Below are 19,693 nucleotides of genomic sequence, written 5' to 3' on the forward strand. Positions count from 1 at the left end.
ATATAATCACTTTTTATAGTATTTCTTTTTGATCAGGGAAACTGATACTATAAACATCATGAGCTCAGTAAAGCATCTCACAAAATATCCTCTTATTAGCAATCTAGTAAATATGGGCTGAATGACGTGTGAATTTTGTAGACCTAAAATTGACTCAAAATGTAATCCAAGAATGTTAATAATGATTCCTTTTCTAGCTGGAGAAAACTATCAATGGTGTGCCACATAAATCAATGCTGGGGTTTACTGCGTTCTTCAATATTTTCATTAATGATTTAGGTGAAGAGGCAGTGGGAATGCATATAAAAATCTCCACATGACCCCCAAATTTGATGGAATGGCTAATAGCCTAGGCCAGTGATGGTGAACCTTTTTTTCCTTGGGTGCTGAGGAAGTACCCACACCCATAATTTAATGTCTGGGAAAGGTAAAAATAGCTTCCCCGCCCCCCAGAGACACTCTGGAGAACAGAAACAGCCTGTTTCCCAACTTCTGGTGGGCCCAGTAGGCTCATGTTTCACCCTCCCCAGGCTCCAAAGGCTTCCCTTGAGCCGTGGGAGGGTAAAAACACCCTCCCCCATCCCCCCAGAGGCTCTCTGGAAGCCAAAAAAGCCCCCCCAAAGCCTCTGTGTGGGCCAAAAATTATCTGGCTGGCATACACATGCATGTTGGAGATGATTTAGGGCAATGGCTTATGTGCCAGCAGATATGGCTCCATGTGCCACCTGTGGCCCCGTGCCATAGGTTCACCATCACTGTCCTAGGCTACTGAAATAAAATTCTAAAGATTTGGACAAATGGGTCTGAAGGTATGAATTTTAATGGAAACAAGTACAAAGTCCTTCACTTAGCGGAGGGGGGGGGTCAAATGCACAGGCTAGAGATACCTGGCTTAATAATAAGCCTCAGACAAAAGAACTTGGAATAGTTGTTAACTGAAACCTGAAAATCAGCTATCCTGTCCCCCCCAAAAAAGACATCCCCTGATTATCATTATTATCATTATTGTTGTTGTTATTATTATTATTATTATTATTATTAGATTTGTATGCCGCCCCTCTCTGCAGACTTGGGGTGGCTCACAGCAGTGACAAAACAGTATTTATTTATTTATTTGTTTGTTTGTTTGTTTGTATGCCGCCCCTCTCCGTGGACTCAATGACAAATCTAATATTAAGTCCAAAATAACAATTTTACATTAAAAACCTAAAAAAAAACTTATATAAAAACATACACACAAACATTCCATACATAAAACTACATAGGCAAGGGGAGATGTCTCAATTCCCCCATGCCTGACGGCAGAGGTGGGTTTTAAGAAGTTTACAAAAGGCAAGGAGGGTGGGGGCAGTCCTGATCTCTGAGGGGAGCTGGTTCCAGAGGGTTGGGACCGCCACAGAGAAGGCTCTTCCCCTGGGTCCCGCCAGCCGGCATTGTTTAGTCGACGGGACCCTGAGAAGGCCAACTCTGTGGGACCTAACCAGCTGCTGGGATTCGTGCGGCAGAAGTTGGTCTCGCAGATATTCTGGTCCGGTGCCATGAAGGGCTTTATAGGTCATAACAAACACTTTGAATTGTGACCAGAAACCGATCGGCAACCAATGCAGACTGCGGAGTGTTGGTGTAACGTGGGCATACCTAGGGAAGACCAATTGGACTTTTGAGTGCATGGCAATAAGGCAGGGTTAAAAAAAAATATAAGACATGGTAGTAGTGGGATTTGGCTACAAAGAAAGCAAATTCAGCTTTAGGTTGCATCAATATAATTTTCAAATCACAGGAAGTAATAATTCCACTTCATTTTGCCTTGGTCACACTATGTCTCAGGTACTGTGTCCATTTCTAAGCACCACACTTCATAAAAAAAGATCTAGAGTAATTGGAACAGGTTTGAAGAGCAGTGAAAATTAATAGAAACTAAGTCCTCTGACGAGAGATTAAAGGAGAAGGGTTTGTTTTACCTTGAGATAAGATGACTAAGGGAGAATATTACTTCACATATTTGAAAGGATGTCATGTACAAAAAAGGTCAAGATCTGTTCTCACTTACTCCAGAGAGCACAATATGGGGGAAAATATTATGTTATAGAGAGGCAATTCCAACTGAATGTCAAGGAAAAACAAAACAGAAATAAGTCTACCTAATAACAACAATACAACAGTGAAACACCTTCAGAGTGGTGGTGGACTTTTCTTCACTAGATGTGTTTAAACAAAGGAAAACCCAGGAATTAATATGGATTTCCTCATTGAAAAAGTTGGATTTAGCTGTCTAAAGGGTCTCTTCTAACATAATGATTTCATGTTTTCAAATTACAGTTTAAATATATTTTAAACTGTAAACTTAAAACCAAGATTTGCTGTTTACTTTTGAGATAACATTGTACCTCTCCTTGGTTTAATTGGTGGATTAGAAATGGAGTCTTAGTCGATATCACTGTACAGTGCATATTAATTACATTAAATAGCTCTTAATTTGTTAATGCTAATAGTGGCAATATGCTATTATATAAATGCAAGTCATTTCTATACCTAATAATTTAACAAAATGAGAAGTAATCATTCTTTCGATCATCAAAGATGTTTTACATACACCAAATGTAATTCCATTGTTAAGGGACGTAACGATAGTGCTGGAAATATTTTACTCTCTTCAGGAAATCCTTGCTGTGCATACAAATTAATAGAACATGCTGAAAACAGCCCTGTATATAATAATTGTATTAAGAGCATCATTAATGCAAATGATTATTAGGATTTTGAGACAGCTGGACACAGTAGCAATTTCAGAAATGTTGCTGCCACAGACTGCTGGTCACACATGCTGCTGAAAATGATATAATCAGCAAAAAGATATACAATGTATTATTACTTGGCAACAGTGTTATTGACAGAATAAACTAATATTGGGAATTGAAAGAAGAAATTGTTTTGCATTAAAAGAAATATTTTAATGTTACCAACGAGTTAAACAAACTGCTATGGGTAGCATGTAACAAACTAGAAGTACTGTAAATACACACTCCATATGCAACTATTTGTATCTGGAAACATAGCATCATCTGCAGAAGCAGCAATCTTTGCATCCAATTTAGAATAATTAGACCATGTTGATAATTTAAGTGGCCATTCTAGCATCCTTTTGTACTTGAAAGGGTGAAAGATCTAGATTAACATATTTTCAAGAGATGTCAGCCAATTTTAGTTGAGCAGCTGCCTGAGCTGCTTTTAAATCAATCTATCAATTAATTAATGGATTAAAGTTCATTTTAAGCAGGTCAATACCAATGATACTTGATAGCTTTGCTTTATACATTGTTCAACTCACCAGTCATTGCTTTTACAGTATACCATTTCCATTCATGCCAAATGATAAGGTCACCCAAAAAAGATGCGGTTGACTGATGGGCTGCCCGCTGCCCAAATGGACACCCCCATAACTTGGCATAACTTTAAAAAATATTGTATTGTATGAGGATTGTAGTTAGTAGACCACATGGTCAACAGTTCCATACTTAAAAATAAATCCCTTTCCATTTATTGCAGCTCATTTCCAGGTAAATGGAGGTAGAGCAGCAGCCTTAGAAACAATTGTGAATTTATTAATTGGAAGTTATATGTGGTATTCTGAAAAAAAAATTTAAGAAACAAATGCAAGAGCCATGAAATAAATTTAGTCTGTAAAAGATGTACAGTAATAGTTTATAATAATGATATCATCAGCCCTGAAAAAATGTGAGGGCATTTGAACAAATGTTGATTTTAAATGTAGAAAGTAAAAAAGAAACATAGAAACACAGAAGACATTTATTTTATTTATTTGTTTGTTTGTTTGTATTTCTATGCTGCCCTTCTCCATAGACTCAGGGCGGCTTACAAAAACAGCAATAAAATACAAGATACAACAAAAGAGAAATCCAAACATAAAGCCTAGTACTAAAATCCCAGAATTATTAAAACCAGACATTCACATTCATCCTGACCACAATCCTACATATATCATGTTTTTATCTTTCCATATAATAGCAAATGCAGACATTTGTCTTACTGACCCAGATATTTCTCTCTAATCCAGCAAAGAAACCCATTATGCAAAAGTAGGTTGGATCAGTCCTTTGAATGAAGATTCCTTTATGCATATATTAAGGGCTTATCTTGAGCTGAGTCGACTTACACGCATGTCTTATCACATATGGTGCTTGGACTGTACCTGTCTATAGAGCCTGGTGTTCTGGGAGTTTGAGAATTTATTCATGTGCCGAATTTTTTACTCAGCTTTGTGCACCTTGTGTGATAAACGACGACAGATGTGGAATAAATTCTGGCTGTTTGGTTGTTGCGGGGTAGTTACTAAAAAACTTTTGAAAGTTGGGTGGCACTAAATGAATTAAAAGTAAATAAGTAGATAGTTTTAATGGCAAAACCATACTGCTAAAAAATAATAATAAAGGGAACACTCAAATAACACATCCTAGATCTGAATGAATGAAATATCTCATTGAATACTTTGTTCTGTACAAAGTTGAATGGGTACAGCAGCATGTGAAATTGATTGTCAATCAGTGTTGCTTCCTAAGTGCTTCACAGAAGTTTGATTTACTTGGAGTTATATTGTGTTCTTCAAGTGTTCCCTTTATTTTTTTGAGCAGTGTAGTTTTTTCTAATTCACACCATAGTCTTTTCTTCCTTCCTTTTTCTTTCTCTTCCTTCCTTCCTCCCGTTTTTCCTTTTCTTTCTTCTTCCTCCTCTAAATAACCTTGCTTGACCCAGAAGGAAATGGCAAAGTGGTATATTTTAGAAAACAAAGGGGCTCTCTTTTCTTATTATTTGAAGGCATTTCCCCCCTCGCTTTTCACATGTCTTTGAATAAGAGAAAGCAGGGAGAACGCAGCTCTCCGTCCCTGATTTTACAATAAGGGTGTAGAATGGTTTTATATGAGAGCTTTTATGTCAGTTCTCCCGGTTCCTGGATGGAGGCTGCCGAAAAGCAGCTGCGAAAACTGCCTCCCTTCTCTTTCCCAGAGGCTCCTCTTTGGCCGTAAGAGCCGCAGCAGGAAACGGAAGAGAAAATCCAGTCCGCGTTTTCCAGACGTACCAGGATAATCAGAGAGAAGTGGATAATAATTGTTAGAACTCGTTCTGCTCGCCTCTCCCTCTCTCTTTCCCCAAGCCATGCTGGGCCTGATAGGCTCAGCCAGACGTGTATTTTACCCATATCCGGGCTGGAGAGGAAAAGAGAAAAAAACAACAACTTTCATTTAGAGTAAAACAAAAAAACAAAACAACAACTTTCACTATGAAATCACACAGCAGGAACAGGCACGGATTGCAAGGCGTTCTTCCAATGTCTAATCTCTACCAAGGACTTTGGGAGGGGACTTTTCTGTCATTTAAAATTAATTTAAAAAAAAACCCCGTGCCGTCTGCGTGTGAGTGCGCGCGCCTGCAATAACCACACTGCCTTTTTTTTCATCAAATAAACGTGTGCACCCGTCCTTCAGGGGAGAGTTTTGAGTTTTCTTGCCTCCTGTCCATTTTACACACTTATTTACCCACCCCACCTCCGTTTTTCTAGTGGGGGGGGGGGGCGGCGGGAAGGGGGGGAAAGAGGAGGGAGATCATTTGAGTCTCCCTCGATCATGGCCGCGCAAGTAGCAGCGGCTCCGCTGAGCGCGAGCAAGAACAAGGTCAAAATCCAGAGTTTGACGGGTAACTTAAGCCAGGATCTTGACTCTGGGCTTCCCGCGGCTGGCCCCGTCGGAGCTGCTGGATCGGCCTCCCTCCCGGGGGTCGCAGATGATGGGACGAGCAGCAGCAGCAGCAGATTGAATAATGTAGATCACCATCTTCTCCAGCAAGCTAATGAAGTGAACATGGCCAGTAATGCAACTTCTGGCGCCGCCGCCGCCGCGGCTCCTAACAACGCTATCAGTAGCGGCGGCAGCTCTTCCTCGGAACTGGTTCTTCTGAAAGACCCGGGAAGCGCGTCGGGCTTGTCTCCCTCTTTTTTTCCTATGGAGACGGGGCTGCTCCCCAACCATAAGTTGCAAAGCGTCGGAGCCGCCGCGCCTTCCCACCACCCCCGTGCCCAGCACCAGCACCCAGCTCACCTCCGTGCCCAGCACTCCCACATTCACCACCACCCCCATGCACTTCAACACCAACAGCTAAATCAATTCCCGCCACAGCCGCCGCCTCAGCACCATCCGATGCAGAATAACAACAACAACGGCAGCAGCAACAACAACGGCGGCGGCGGCGCTGCTCAGCCCAGCAGCGCAGACATGGAACAGCAGCAGCAGCAGCAACATGGAGGAAAAGACCGCGGCTCGGGGGGCCAGGCCGAGCCCCAGAGCCAGCCGCAGCCTCAGCCCCCGCTGAAGCAAGGCGGGGACGAGGCAGAAGCGACGCCGCCGGCGGACAAAATGGGCGAGCAGCACCTCAACAGTCGCTATGACCACCCTAGTTTGGGACCTTTGGGCGGGCAGCAGCCGCCGCCGCCTCCACCGCTACCACCACCGCCACCACCTCAGGGAGCGGGTGGAGGCGGCGGCGGCAGTGGAGGAGGAGACGGCGGCGGCGGCCCCTCAGCGGTGGGTGTCTCGGAGTTTAATAGCTATTACGGCAACGCTGGCAGCGGCAGCAGCGGCGGCGGAGGCGCCTCCTCAGCGAGTCGGGCCGGGCCTTGCTTTGATCAACATGGCGGACAACAAAGCCCCGGGATGGGGCTAATGCACCCCGCGCCGGCCCCCAACATCATGGACCCCCTGCCCAACTCGCACGAAGGCTACGCCAACAGCCAGTACAACCACTACTCGAGCGCTTACGGACGGCCTGGCGGCGGCACGAACACAGCAGCAGGAGCCGTGGCGGCGGCGGCTGCAGGAGGAGGCGGCGGCTATGGGAGCTCTTCCTCCGCTTTCGGGGTGCTGAGTTCCCCCAGGCAGCACCAGCAGGGCATGATGCTGGGCCCTGGCGGCGCCGGGAGTTTGGGCAAGGCATCCGGGGTTGTGGGTTTCCAAAGATTCTCGGGCCAGAACCAACACCCGTCTGGAGCCACCCCAACCTTGAACCAGCTGCTGACTTCCCCCAGCCCCATGATGAGGAGCTACGGCACGGGCTACCCTGATTATAGCAGCCCCGGCGGGGGCCCGTCGCAGCAGCCGGCTCAGGGAGCCGCCGCCGCAGCCGCCCCAGGAAGTCAGCAGGCAGTCATGGGCAAGGACATGGGCTCCCAGTATGGAGCTGCAACAAACCCAGCCTGGGCAGCCGCGCAACAAAGAAATCACCCTGCTATGAGCCCTGGGAGCACCGGACAGACCCTCAGCAGGAGCCAGGTAACCCATTAAAGAACACCCCCCCCCCAAAGGGCAGAGCCTTGTGTGGTTTGAACTTCGGGGTGTGTGAATGTGTCCGATGCGACCCTTTTACTTTCTCTGCTTTACTTTTCCCCCCCTCCCTTGCTGCTCCATCTCCGCTTGGTTGCTTGCCTCCCTAAAACAGGATTGGATAATAATGCACAATGTCTGACTCTGATTAGGTTAGAGAGGAATTGCTGGGGGGAAATGGTTTTTCTTCGGGGGGGGGGGGACAAATAAGACGGGCTGAACAATACGAGAGATCCACTGTACCCCACCCAAGTGCCCCTACTCCAGACTTATTAGAAATCTGAACACACAAGGCCCCGAGGAGAACCACTTTGGAGAGGGAAAGGGAGGGACCGGTGTCGTTTTATTGGCTGGGCCAGTTAACATGTTGTCTTTCTTATCCTGCCCTGATTATTTTAGTAAAAAAAAAGACCTTTAAAGTTATGAACACATTGCTTTGCTTGGATGCAGTTGTATTCCGAAACCCAGCAGAAGAAACAGGTTAAGTGGCTTGCATAGGTGCCCCACCACTGATAAATTCTTCAAGGCTCACATTGTTCTTCGGATGACCTTTCCTTTTTGCGGGTTTCTCCTGCCTTTCCAGTCTGCAGGCACTCAGTTTGAAAGCGAAGAGAAGAAAACCATTAAAAATCCGTGGTGAAAAGGGTCCTTAACTAGAAAAGATCTGAGTGATCTGAAAAGATCAACAGTCCGGGTTTCTGGTCACAAATACATCTTTTCTGATTTCATGTATCTTGTAGGTTGCCAGATTAATAGGCATCAGATGGTGATTGAACAATGCTTGCTTAAGTTTTCTATTTAGCACCTTTAAAATGGTAAGGAATAACTCCCTGCCCTTGATTTTTCTTGTTCTGCTGTCTGAGCCTAAAGAGTGACTTGATCTCCTTTGCGAGGTTTGGAATTTGAATTGTGGAGGTAAACTGGCTGTAATAGTCTCCAGACAGCTGCCTCTGAGTTGACATCTAATCTGCCATCTGATTGGCTCCCCTTTCTCCATTGGGCATTTAGCATTGCTGATGTAAATAGAATTGCTGAGCAGTACAGTCACAAAAATTCTTGCCACAAATAATAACTGAGCACTTTTGCTCACAGATGCAAGGTTACACGTTCTTAGAAGAAGCTGAAAGAATAGTCAGTAATCGATAGATAGCTGAGGTTAAGTGGGATTTAGCAAACCACTACCCATTACTATACGTTAGCAATGATAATAAACAATATTTTTTAAAGGGGGGATTAATTCCCTTCTTCATTTTGTTTTGCATTTTTCTTTAGCTTGCTTTTTTGTTAATGGCTCTGGAAAATTTCCTTTGTTCTGATAGCATGAATAAATATTTTAAGTTTTAAATCATTGATACTGATAATGAACAAAATTGTAGCCAACTACTTGTGTATTTTCCCCCTGTGCCACATTTATTAGATCTGTATATGTGTGACTGAATTCTTGCTGAGTATTGATATTTTATAGAATGTCATATTACCTTAGCATTAGATTTTTTGGGGGGGAGGTGATGTTAATTTTATTCGTAACATTGGTTAGTATTGTATCCTTCTCACCTTTAGATATGTAGCTATTAGATAACTTTTATTAATATTGCTTAATGTCTGAGGGTTTTGTTTGCTTCTAAATTATATTAACATTCCCAAAACTGTATTTTTTTTAAAAAAAATGCATTTGTAGTTTATTGACAGAAACAGAAATTACTGTGCTTCATTTCATTCGTTAATTTGAAAGATAAAATGGAAACCTATGTTTCAATTTGCAATAAAATAAACAATTTTTAAAATGATATTTTAGTATTACTAGGGACTGTTTTCCTTACTAAGGTCATGTTATTATGTTAAATCTTTGAAGTTGTTTTAATGTGCAGGGATATGAAAAATAGATTTATATATATGTGTGTGTATACAATTTGGAGATATCAAATGGCTCAGTTTTAAAATAAATTTTAAATGATTGTATTCTGGAATAGAAACTGACTGCAGTAGTGAGTGATGGGATAATCACAAAAATAATTTGAATCTTGGGTAGACTGAAACATATTTGTCTTATTGTCTACATGCTATTGCTTTAGTATTTTACTATCTTCTCCCCCCCCAATGAGGAAGTAAAAATTCAAAGTGTTAACACTTTTTTCTTCTAATTTCCTAAGATTAATAAAAACATTAGCAAAATGTATATATAATTCCAGTTCAACTTAAAACATTTGTTTTATTTTCTGTGCTGTAAACAGATTATTCTAGTATGTAGTTTTAATATATTGAAAAGATAAACTGGATTTTATAGGGTATCTTCATGGGAAAAGTGTGAGTTTTCAGTTTTAGCTAAAAAAGAGATCAGAATCATAATGACCTTATCATGACCCTTGGAAATAGATTTTACACTTAACTGGTGCATATCCTGCTAATGGGGGCAAATACTTGTTCACCGCCGTCATATCATGGATGTAATTTATAAAATGTAGTCTGACAAGTTTCTTTAACATACAAGCATTTGGTACTAATATAATGAATATTATTTATTAGTAATGTTTTTGTTACTTTTCTATTACAATTGAAATCATTTAGTAATAGACTTCAAAATGGCATTTCTATTTTAAAAGGCAAAAAGTTACATAGACAGACAGACAGAAAGAGATTAGATATAGCTATAGCTATAGCTATAGATATATTTTTCTCTGGATCAAATTCTTAAAATTATAGCTATATACTTTTCCTGTATTCCTGTGGACAAAAAAACTATATATTTGAAATGTCTGGAATAAAATGGTTACCAGAACATATATGTGAAATGTATTGTATCTATTTATAAATGCCCATGCATGTACAAATAAATGTACATATATATATCTGTACACATGTGCACAATGTAATGCTCAGTCCAGATATACCGTAACCATTTTAATATTCTCGGTAAAATAAAGAAAATTGAAATCAGCACTATCTATATGCTTAATGGCATTGTTGCTTATAGGTATCTTTGTTTTCACTATGTAGGAGTGAGCAAAATACTCCTGTCTCATTCGTTTCAGAAAACAATTTAAATTATTTTAGTCATAGTCCTTCCCAAATGTAAAAGGATTACCCAATATAACAATAAAACGAAAATCTCATGAAGCCTAAAAAAACTATTGAAGCTCCATTTTTGCAGCATCACACAGATACAAATAAGATCAAATTAGGACAGATCTACACAGTCTCATATTTAATTTGATTATTTACTAGTTTTGTGATTATTCAGGCTAAAGATTAAGAGTCAATGATACAAATTACTTTTAGAAATACTTAACATTTCAGATGTCATAGATTAGGTTATTACATATGTTATAGGTTAATAGATTATATAAAGTATAATGGTTGTTACTTATCTTTTTCTTTCTTTTTAAATTCTTGACTAGATAAAACATTAGTTTAAAAAAAATAATCACAGCCCTTGTTATAGGAATAAGTTAACCATAAATGAATTCCCCTTCTCTCTCTCTGTCTCATTCTCTCTCTCTCTTTTATGAATTAGCTGTAATTCATTGTTTTGAGAGTAATGTGAAACTGCAGGATCACAACCTGGACACTGATGAATATCAGCTCTATAGCTATACATTATTAGTACTAATATGAGAAAAATGCCTTTTATATTATATGTCTAGTACTAGTTAAAATTCTCAATTGTGAATTATTAGGGAATGGAACAATATAGGTAATAGCTTCTTTGTTACAATTATCACTATTAATAGTGAGGACATCAGTGCATATTATTGATTTCTGAAATATTAAGGATGCTGGTATATTAAGTTCTCAATTGAAATTTACATTCAACTTTGCTTGAGGTAGCTATTGAGCTAAATAGTCAGTTTTATAGACTTTTCCACCATGTACTCTCTAAGAAGCAAGCTTATGCTTTCCTAACACATAAAATATAAATATAGTTGTAGTAGATCAATCAGTAGATCAAACTGCCCATAATATGTATAAATTCTTCAATAAAAGGGTAGGCCTCTCTCTTGGCATTGTTGTACAAAATAGTAGGATGTTTGCTGCTCACCATGATTTGACATGAGTAGAATTTGCACCTTTAAAATGAATGTTTACTCTAATATTTAGTGCATATAAGCATGATGTTGGAGCAGCATGCGTATCTATTTCCCCTTGTTCCAAATGCAAACTTTTTTTAATTATTCCAGTAGGCAAATATAAGATCAGATTTAGAACCGAAGTTCAGGCACAGTCATTTCTTACAATTCAGTGATTGCTGATAAATAAATTTATTACCTTATAAGAAAATAAATCCAAATCACTATTCACACCGTTGTATCTTCCATATTGTTGGAAGTGGGAAAAAAACATATATTTGTGTGTTTGGGGAAAAGGCAGCATATAAGATGAGCATCATCATATTTTTCACTCTTTGGTTAATTATGCTTAGTCAGCATATTAAATCTAGTCTGATTGACCCGAAATGTTCACATGCTGCATGTTATGAAGCAATGTTATGTGTATTCTCATTCATATAATTGCCCTGGAGCTTGCTAGAGCTCCATTAAGGCATCACATTTTGATGCAGTTTTGAAATTTGCAGTCTCCTGTCCTATGATTCTTAATATATTTCTCATGAACAAATGCTTACTTTCAGTCTTGATCATCTGTGTCATTTATTAACAGAGATGCGAAGAGGAAAGAGTAATGTTTTTATGAACTCATGAAAGGTAATCATGGAATTGATTTCTCTTTTTGGTTTAATAGTTAAAGGTTGTTTGCACATTCTAGCCTGATCCAAAGCTCTGCTTCCCTTATTAAGATTTTAAGTTAGAAATGCTGTCACAAGCCATTCCTTTGGGATTACACACATGCTTGGTTTAAAAAAATAAAGCATGAATGTGCTAAAGTTTCTACTTTCCTGAAGCATTCATTTGCCAGGACAAAAGAGCTTAGGATGACATATTCCATGAGTTGTATCATGCAGAGCATCATAAAGCAAGACACTACGTTAACATCTCAAGTCAGATAATTTAGAGCTTAACACAGGCTGTTTCAATAATCTTCAAAATCAGTGAAATTCTCTTCAAATGTAAAACTAATAGAGAGACTTTGGCATTTTAAAGATTAAAAAAATCTGTTAGCCACAAGCTTTCATGGATCAGAGCCTGCTTCATCAATTGCATTTCTTTTCTTTGTTTTTTTTTTTTCAAATGTCCCTATTAAGGTAATTGGCAGGGACCTTGTCTAAATGCAGATCTTTTCCCTCACTTTTTTGTGGTCTTTACTGGCTTGTTATGATTTCCTCTGATTGCTCATTTGATAGGCCAACTAAATAAAGTCTAACTAGGTTTTTCATTTTTCTATATTGAACAACAATTGAATTTTTAAAATTGTCAATAGCAATGAAAAAGAACAATAAGACGATTGGGGTTTTCCAGTGATTTCACATTTATTGGGTTTGAAGATTTTTATTTTTATAAACAACTTAATTCAGTGTATTTGAAATGGACTCAGTTGAATTTCAGTGTCCAATTCTGGAGGACAGAAGGGAAAGGGGGGACATGATTGAAACATTTAAATATGTTAAAGGGTTAAATAAGGTTCTGGAGGGAAGTGTTTTTAATAGGAAAGTGAGCACAAGAACAAGGGGGCATAATCTGAGGTTAGTTGGGGGAAAGATCAGAAGCAACATGAGAAAATATTATTTTACTGAAAGAGTAGTAGATGCCCGGAACAAACTTCCAGCAGACATGGTTGGTAAATCCACAGTAACTGAATTTAAACATGCCTGGGATAAACATATATCCATTGTAAGATAAAATACAGGAAATAGTATAAGGGCAGACTTGATGGACCACGAAGTCTTTTTCTGCAGTCAATCTTCTATGTTTCTATGAATATAAATTTGTCAATTTCAGAAAAGTTTATAAACATCAGATAATCACACTTTTTGATAAACTGATATGCTGTTTATATTTTAACAGTTTGTATGTCAGTTTCAATTCTATTCAGCATTGTCACATTAGTAAAGAAATAGAGAATTGTTTATAAGCAATACTTTTTATAATGGTGATAAATAAGTAAGCTTTGAGAAACTAACTAGCATTTTACCCATAAAAAAGGAAATAAAAAGCAAGTTTTAGTGTCTTCATGATTCTTCTACTTTTATTTATGTTAAGAACAGTCATTTTACTGTTTCCCATTTCTTCATTTTAAAAGTCCAGCACTTCTGCTTTATTAGTTCTGTATCTCTTTCTATTAAAACACAGATTGATGTTTGTGGGTGTCTGTGTATATTTTATATATTTCTCTGTCTCAAATGTTATTGAAACATCATTTACTTGCTAATTATAGAAATATTGAAGCTGGCTACTCAGGCTTTTATAAATCAGATAAATACATTGTGGGAATAATACTTGAATCCACCAGTAGAACTTATTTATGGCAGCTTAGTTTACGTTTTCCAATTTTATAGTAGGTAAATACAGAACATCTAAGGATTTTTCTCATCATTTCCTACCTTTCCTATGTTTTCTTTTCTGCTTTTTTATTCAATACATTTTGTTTGACTTCAGTACAATTGAGGTGAAATGCTCAAATACGTTTTAATTGTACATGATAATAATAGTATCATATAATAGCTTAAAAGAAATTAATATATTGCTACATTCTGACCTTCATAGAGACCTATGAATGTATCAGCATCTTAGTATTGACAAATTTAAGATGCTTGTCTCTCCAAAACAACTCAATTCATACATATCTACAAAAAACAAAACCCAAAATATTTTAACTATGTGCTATCAGACGTCATCTTTTTCAAGCTTAAGAATGATATTTGCCTTATAAAAAAATGCAAAGCAGATTGTACTATCATAATTTTCCTGATTGCTCTGAAAGATTTCCCCTCTTAAAATTCTTCCATAGGTTGCTTGCATAAGTAAAATGCTACATTTTTGCATGTTAAAACATTTAGTTTTATATTTTCATACAGAAGTTAAAAGCTTTCATAATAAGCTTATTTGTCTTTATACTGAATATGACAATATCTTTTCTAGAGAATCTTGAAACAACCTTGTAAAAAGGGGCGTGGCAAACAGTTGCACTCAACTAACCATTTATAGCAGACTGTCAGGGATTGAATAAATGTTCTGTTTTACTCTCTCCCCTCCCACTAGTGAAAAGAACAAGAAGCTTGTCAGCAGCTCACAATAAATATAATATGGGTTGTATCTGGCATTGTGGGTTGGATTCTGCAACCTTCTAAAGATAGTACTAAAACAAATGATTTAAAATGATTGTCTGAATCACAACAGAGGAACACTTGTTATTTCAAGGTTGTGTGCCCCTTGTTGTTAACATTAAAATAATGTTTTGATTTAAGAGCAATGAAATATACAAAATTCTATAAATAAAAAATATTCAGTGCATAGGAATTGAAAGTTGTAATTGATTATAAAACACTGAAATAGTTTTAGAACTGTTTATCAAGGACTATAAACTTGCAGTAATCTCCATTATTTTTAGTTAATTGTATGGTACCAATAGTCTTATTTATAAGTGACTTCCTACCTTTGTTTGTGAAAAATATTGACTTTAGCAAAACAGTTAGATGACCTTATTTATAATTATGTTAAAAGTTTTATTTGGAAATATAATTTGCATTCATTTGGAGCAGTGTTAAATTCCTACATGCCAGGACCAAATTTATAAGCACCTGGACAACTAAGGACAGAGATATTTTTCAGCCCAGGTTTAGAGCACAAACCTTCAGTGTGACTATTCATATTTAGTGATGCAGCGAGTTATGCAAATTAATTTGTATGTGAAATTGTCATTTAAATGAATATAAAATGTGTCTGGCATTAGAACTGAGAACTGTGGCAGAGTTCATCCAATGAAAAATTATTATAGTGGACAGAATTAATTTTATTTTGCAGTTTCTCTAATAAATGAAGTTAAATATTTGACTTCCTGGCAGAAATTATAATCCCTTTGTTTTGTTAGGTGATATTTGTTATGATGCTTATAATACTGTCATTTATATTCCTGGTTTTATTGCTGTTTTTGTTTAATTTAGAAAATGAAAAGCTTCCCCTAAGATTTCAGAGTCTGCACGTTTCTCTGGGCTCCGTCCGTTGCACAGCGTGAGAAAGGGCTGGGGGAAGGGCTGTTTGGTGGAGAATTCAAAATATGGCACGATTAGTGACTGCAAAAGTTTCTCACTTGGAGCATGTTGGTTTACTTGCTTGGCATCACATGATCAAAATATTTTTACCCTTAGTGCTGCCAGAAGCTATCTATTGCTTTTCAACAATCTTCGCTGTTGGGCGCCTTGCCAAGATGTTTAAGACAGCCCCTTATGTGAGCTGTTCCATTCTTAACCTCCTTGACTGAAGTGCCCTGACCTTCACATATGTAGATTAGCCATGTGCTCTGTGAATTGAAACTTGCTGCCTCAGGAAGAAAAGGTTTTCTTTTTATTCCTGGGGGAATTTGACAGCCATTCATCCCTGACCTGGGCAGAGGTAATGCAAGGAAATTGGATTCAAATGGAATGCGTATACAGATAACACACAGACGGGATTCAGAGACTAGTTGCTCTCCTGCCCAGCAGAGGAAGGACTAATTCGCCCACAAAGAGAAGCTGCTGATTTGGAGGCTGTGAAAAAGACATGCAAAGAGAGAAGTTTGACGGATGTGTTGTTGATTTGGAGAACTATAATAGAATAGAATTTTATTGGCCAAGTGTGATTGGACACACAAGGAATTTGTCTTGTGCATATGCTCTCAGCATACACACACACAAACACACACACACACACACACACATATATAGTTATATATAGTTATATATATATATATAGTTATACAGTACAGTATATAGTTATAGTTATATAGCTATATAGTTATATAATATATAACTATAAGCTATACAGTAATAATAATATGACAGTTGGTTATTCAGCTGTACAGTTACAGTGGGTTTTTTGCTTTTTGGTCATACACTAGCTTTTCTTCTTTTTGACTGCATGCTCGCTGAATTTATCAAAAACCTTTAAATGGATAGATTCATTAAAATATATATAGAAAAGAATAGAACTCTTTATTGGCCAAGTGTGATTGGACACACAAGGAATTTGTCTTGGGTGCATATGCTCTTATGTACATAAAAGAAAAGATACATTTGTCAAGAATCATGAGGTACAGCACTTAATGATTGTCATAGGGTACAAATAAGCAATCAGGACACAATCAATATTAATATAAATCATAAGGATACAAGCAGCAAGTTACATCATACAGTCATAAGTGGGAGGAGATGGGTGATAGGAATGATGAGTAGACTAATAATAATACTAATGCAGCCTTAGTGAATAGTTTGACAGTGGTGAGGGAATTATTTGTTTAGAAGAGTGATGGCATTTGGGGAAAAACTCTTCTCGCATCTAGTTGTTTCGGTGTGCAGCGCACTATAGTGTTGTTTTGAGGGTAGGAGTGGAAACAGTTTGTGTTCAGGATGTGAGGGGCATAGTTCCCTCTAAGCTGAGCAGTGAGCAATCGCTCACTTAAAAATCATCATCAACTCAGAGTTTTGCAAACCTGCCCAGAAGCCGAGAGGGAAAGAGTGAGAGGGAAGGAGAGAGAGAGGAAGAGAGGAAGAGAGAGAAACAGATAGAAAAAAGAGAGGAAGGAAAAGAGAAAGAAAAAGAATGGGAATAAGGAAGAGAGAAAGAAAATCAAAATCTAGTTTGAAACTAGCTCAACTATTTAAGTGGCATTTTGATACTGATAGAGTTGCACTATTATGAGCTCACTGTTATAGACACACAGTACAGTATTTTATTTTGAAATTCTCTGAGGCAAAACAGGGTGGGTTTTTTATTTATTTGTTTGTTTGTTTATTTATTTATTTATTATTTCTGTGCCGCCCAGTCCCGAAGAGACTGCCACTCAGACGCTATACTTTTCCGCCCACCCCCCCAAAAAATTAGAGGGAACACTGGTGAGGGGTCAGTAAATATTTTCCTGGCCCTCTTTTTGACTCGTGCAGTATACAGGTCCTCAATGGAAGGCAGGTTGGCAGCAATTGCTTTTTCTCTAGTTCTTCAATATGATTATAATGGCAATATTGAATAATTTATTTTGTAAAATGTACACATTTACTTATGTATTTTGAAATGATAATGAAGGCAAGCAAGCAGGAATGTACGTAGCCAATAGTCTCTATTCCAAAAGGGGGGGGGGAAACCAACCCTAAATTTGTATAGTGTGATTGGGTGTAAATGAAATTCCCTGTTAATCAGCTTTAGCTGTTGCTAAAAAAACAGGAGGTTTTTATTTTTAGTTTTTGGCTGACTACACAAAACATTAATATAGTATGCAAATATATAAAAATATTTTAGAGTAAACTTTTATGTTTTATATTATCACCCACACATTTTAAATTGCCAATAAAGTTAAAATGTTAGCATCATTTTCAGATAATTGAGATTTAGATTGCAATCGTATTACCCATTTGCCAGATTAAGACTCATGAATAGGTATATATAAGATTGAATGAATATGCTCAGGCGACAGAGTTTTTCTTTCCTCCCTCAAATTCTTTTCAGATCTGTTCTGAAAGGTGTCTCAACCCTCCAGACAGATTTAGGCAGCCTAAAGCCACTGAATATAGGATGTTCTCTTCTGCAGCTGATCCAGTTCTTAGCTGGTGTTGGCCTTCCGATGCATCAAGTTCTTTCCAAGAATCTAGAGTGTTGTAATGTATCAATGTAGTATATGTACAGATCCAAGCAGTGTGGCCTTTTGCACTTGACAGATGGAAACTTTGTCAATATGCATGTTCTCTAAATGCTGTCCAAGATTTTTTGGTATGGTAACAGGGCACTGATAAGCACTGGGACTACCACAACTGGTTTATGCCATAATCTTTCAGTTTTGATTTCAGATCTTGATATTTTACGATGTTCTCCAATGCTTTGTCTTCTTTTCTATTATCTCCTAATATTTCCATATTAATTCTCCACACTTTTTTTCAACCACAGTTACATTTTATTCATTATGAACCAAGGCTTTATCAGTCTGTATTGAAAAAAAATCCCACAATAACCTATTCATTTTAAATATTTTTTCAACTATATTTTTCCACCAATTTTCATTGCTAGTACAGATAATTTTATAGATGTTCCAATGCCTTCTCATGCAAGCTTTCTTCTGCTTCTTTGCACAAGCTGCACTTTGAATCATTTAATAATTTTTCATGTCTGCCTTGATTGCATTAATCTGAATAGCTTGTTCTTGAGCAGGCAAAATCAAGCCTCCAGTTTCTTTCTTTTTAATGTTTTAATGTTCCAGTTGTAAGCCATTGACAGGCTTTATCTTTAAGTAATTTTCCCATGAAATTTTGTAGAAATTGACCATATTATATTTTTCCTTGTTCATGTTTTTATTACATTATTTCAATATTGACTTTTTGTTTCCAGTACATTCAGTAAATTCCAATTTTTAAATTGCTTTGTTTGTTTTGATTGGACATAATCTGCCAATGCATGTTTTTCTTTTTCAATTTTCAATTTGTTTGACCTGAAGTAAATCTCCATTTTTCCAGGGCAGGTGTAATCTATCAATATCTCTAATGTGATGTTATAATGAATAGTGAATAGTCATTGTTTTTCTTATTTTCTGGTTCAAAATGTTCAGTTCAGCTTGGGTCCGGTTAATAATTCTAGCAGTATCTCTTATCACAGGTATGGCCCAGATATTGATGGCTTTGATGGTTTTTCCACTGTTCAATTTTGTCTCTAGTAATTTGCTTCCTCTCTGGATTTATTCTTTATTATTCACATTTTTAATTAGTCCATGCTTGATGTTATCCAACTGTAAAATGTCCAGATACTTATAGACCTTATCCTGATGGCACCCTATCGTTTAGTCCTTTGGTATTTCAATTTCATTACTGTTCATCATTTTATCCCACTTTGTTGCTACTATAGCATATTTGTATATGCCAAATTCTATTGTTATATTTGTGCTAAAGAAAATTAAGGGTTTTTAATGACTGGATTAATTTCTCATTTTCTATAAATTGTCAGATGGAATGCGTATGCGCATAAAAAACAAATATGCTTGTATTAGCCAAAATATGTTTTCTTCAAAATCACTGAAAGTAGAATCATAGAAATGACAAATAGTAAGGGTGATAATGTGTTACACTAAAATATGCCTCTCCTAATGTTGACCAGCCCATATTTTTCATTTTCAACCACCACTTTGTCTTCTATTGGTATATTATTTTTTCCCATATACAGTGGTACCTCAAGATACGAACCCCT

At 37.6% G+C, this 19,693-nt stretch overlaps 1 protein-coding gene across 8 annotated transcripts in view; it reads left to right on the forward strand.

The window, feature by feature from the left end:
- The first annotated feature begins 5,638 nt into the window (after positions 1-5,638).
- ARID1B (AT-rich interaction domain 1B) overlaps positions 5,639-19,693 on the forward strand; it is a 494,636-nt gene continuing 480,581 nt past the window's right edge. For all 8 annotated transcript variants that reach the window (XM_070733771.1, XM_070733773.1, XM_070733775.1 and 5 more), the window contains exon 1: positions 5,639-7,337. In XM_070733771.1, the coding sequence (XP_070589872.1) occupies positions 5,640-7,337 (1,698 nt within the window). In that variant the 5' untranslated portion in view covers position 5,639. The remainder of the gene's footprint in view (positions 7,338-19,693) is intronic.

The sequence above is a fragment of the Erythrolamprus reginae genome, chromosome 1 (genome assembly GCF_031021105.1).
Source record: "Erythrolamprus reginae isolate rEryReg1 chromosome 1, rEryReg1.hap1, whole genome shotgun sequence".
Taxonomy (NCBI): domain Eukaryota; kingdom Metazoa; phylum Chordata; class Lepidosauria; order Squamata; family Dipsadidae; genus Erythrolamprus; species Erythrolamprus reginae.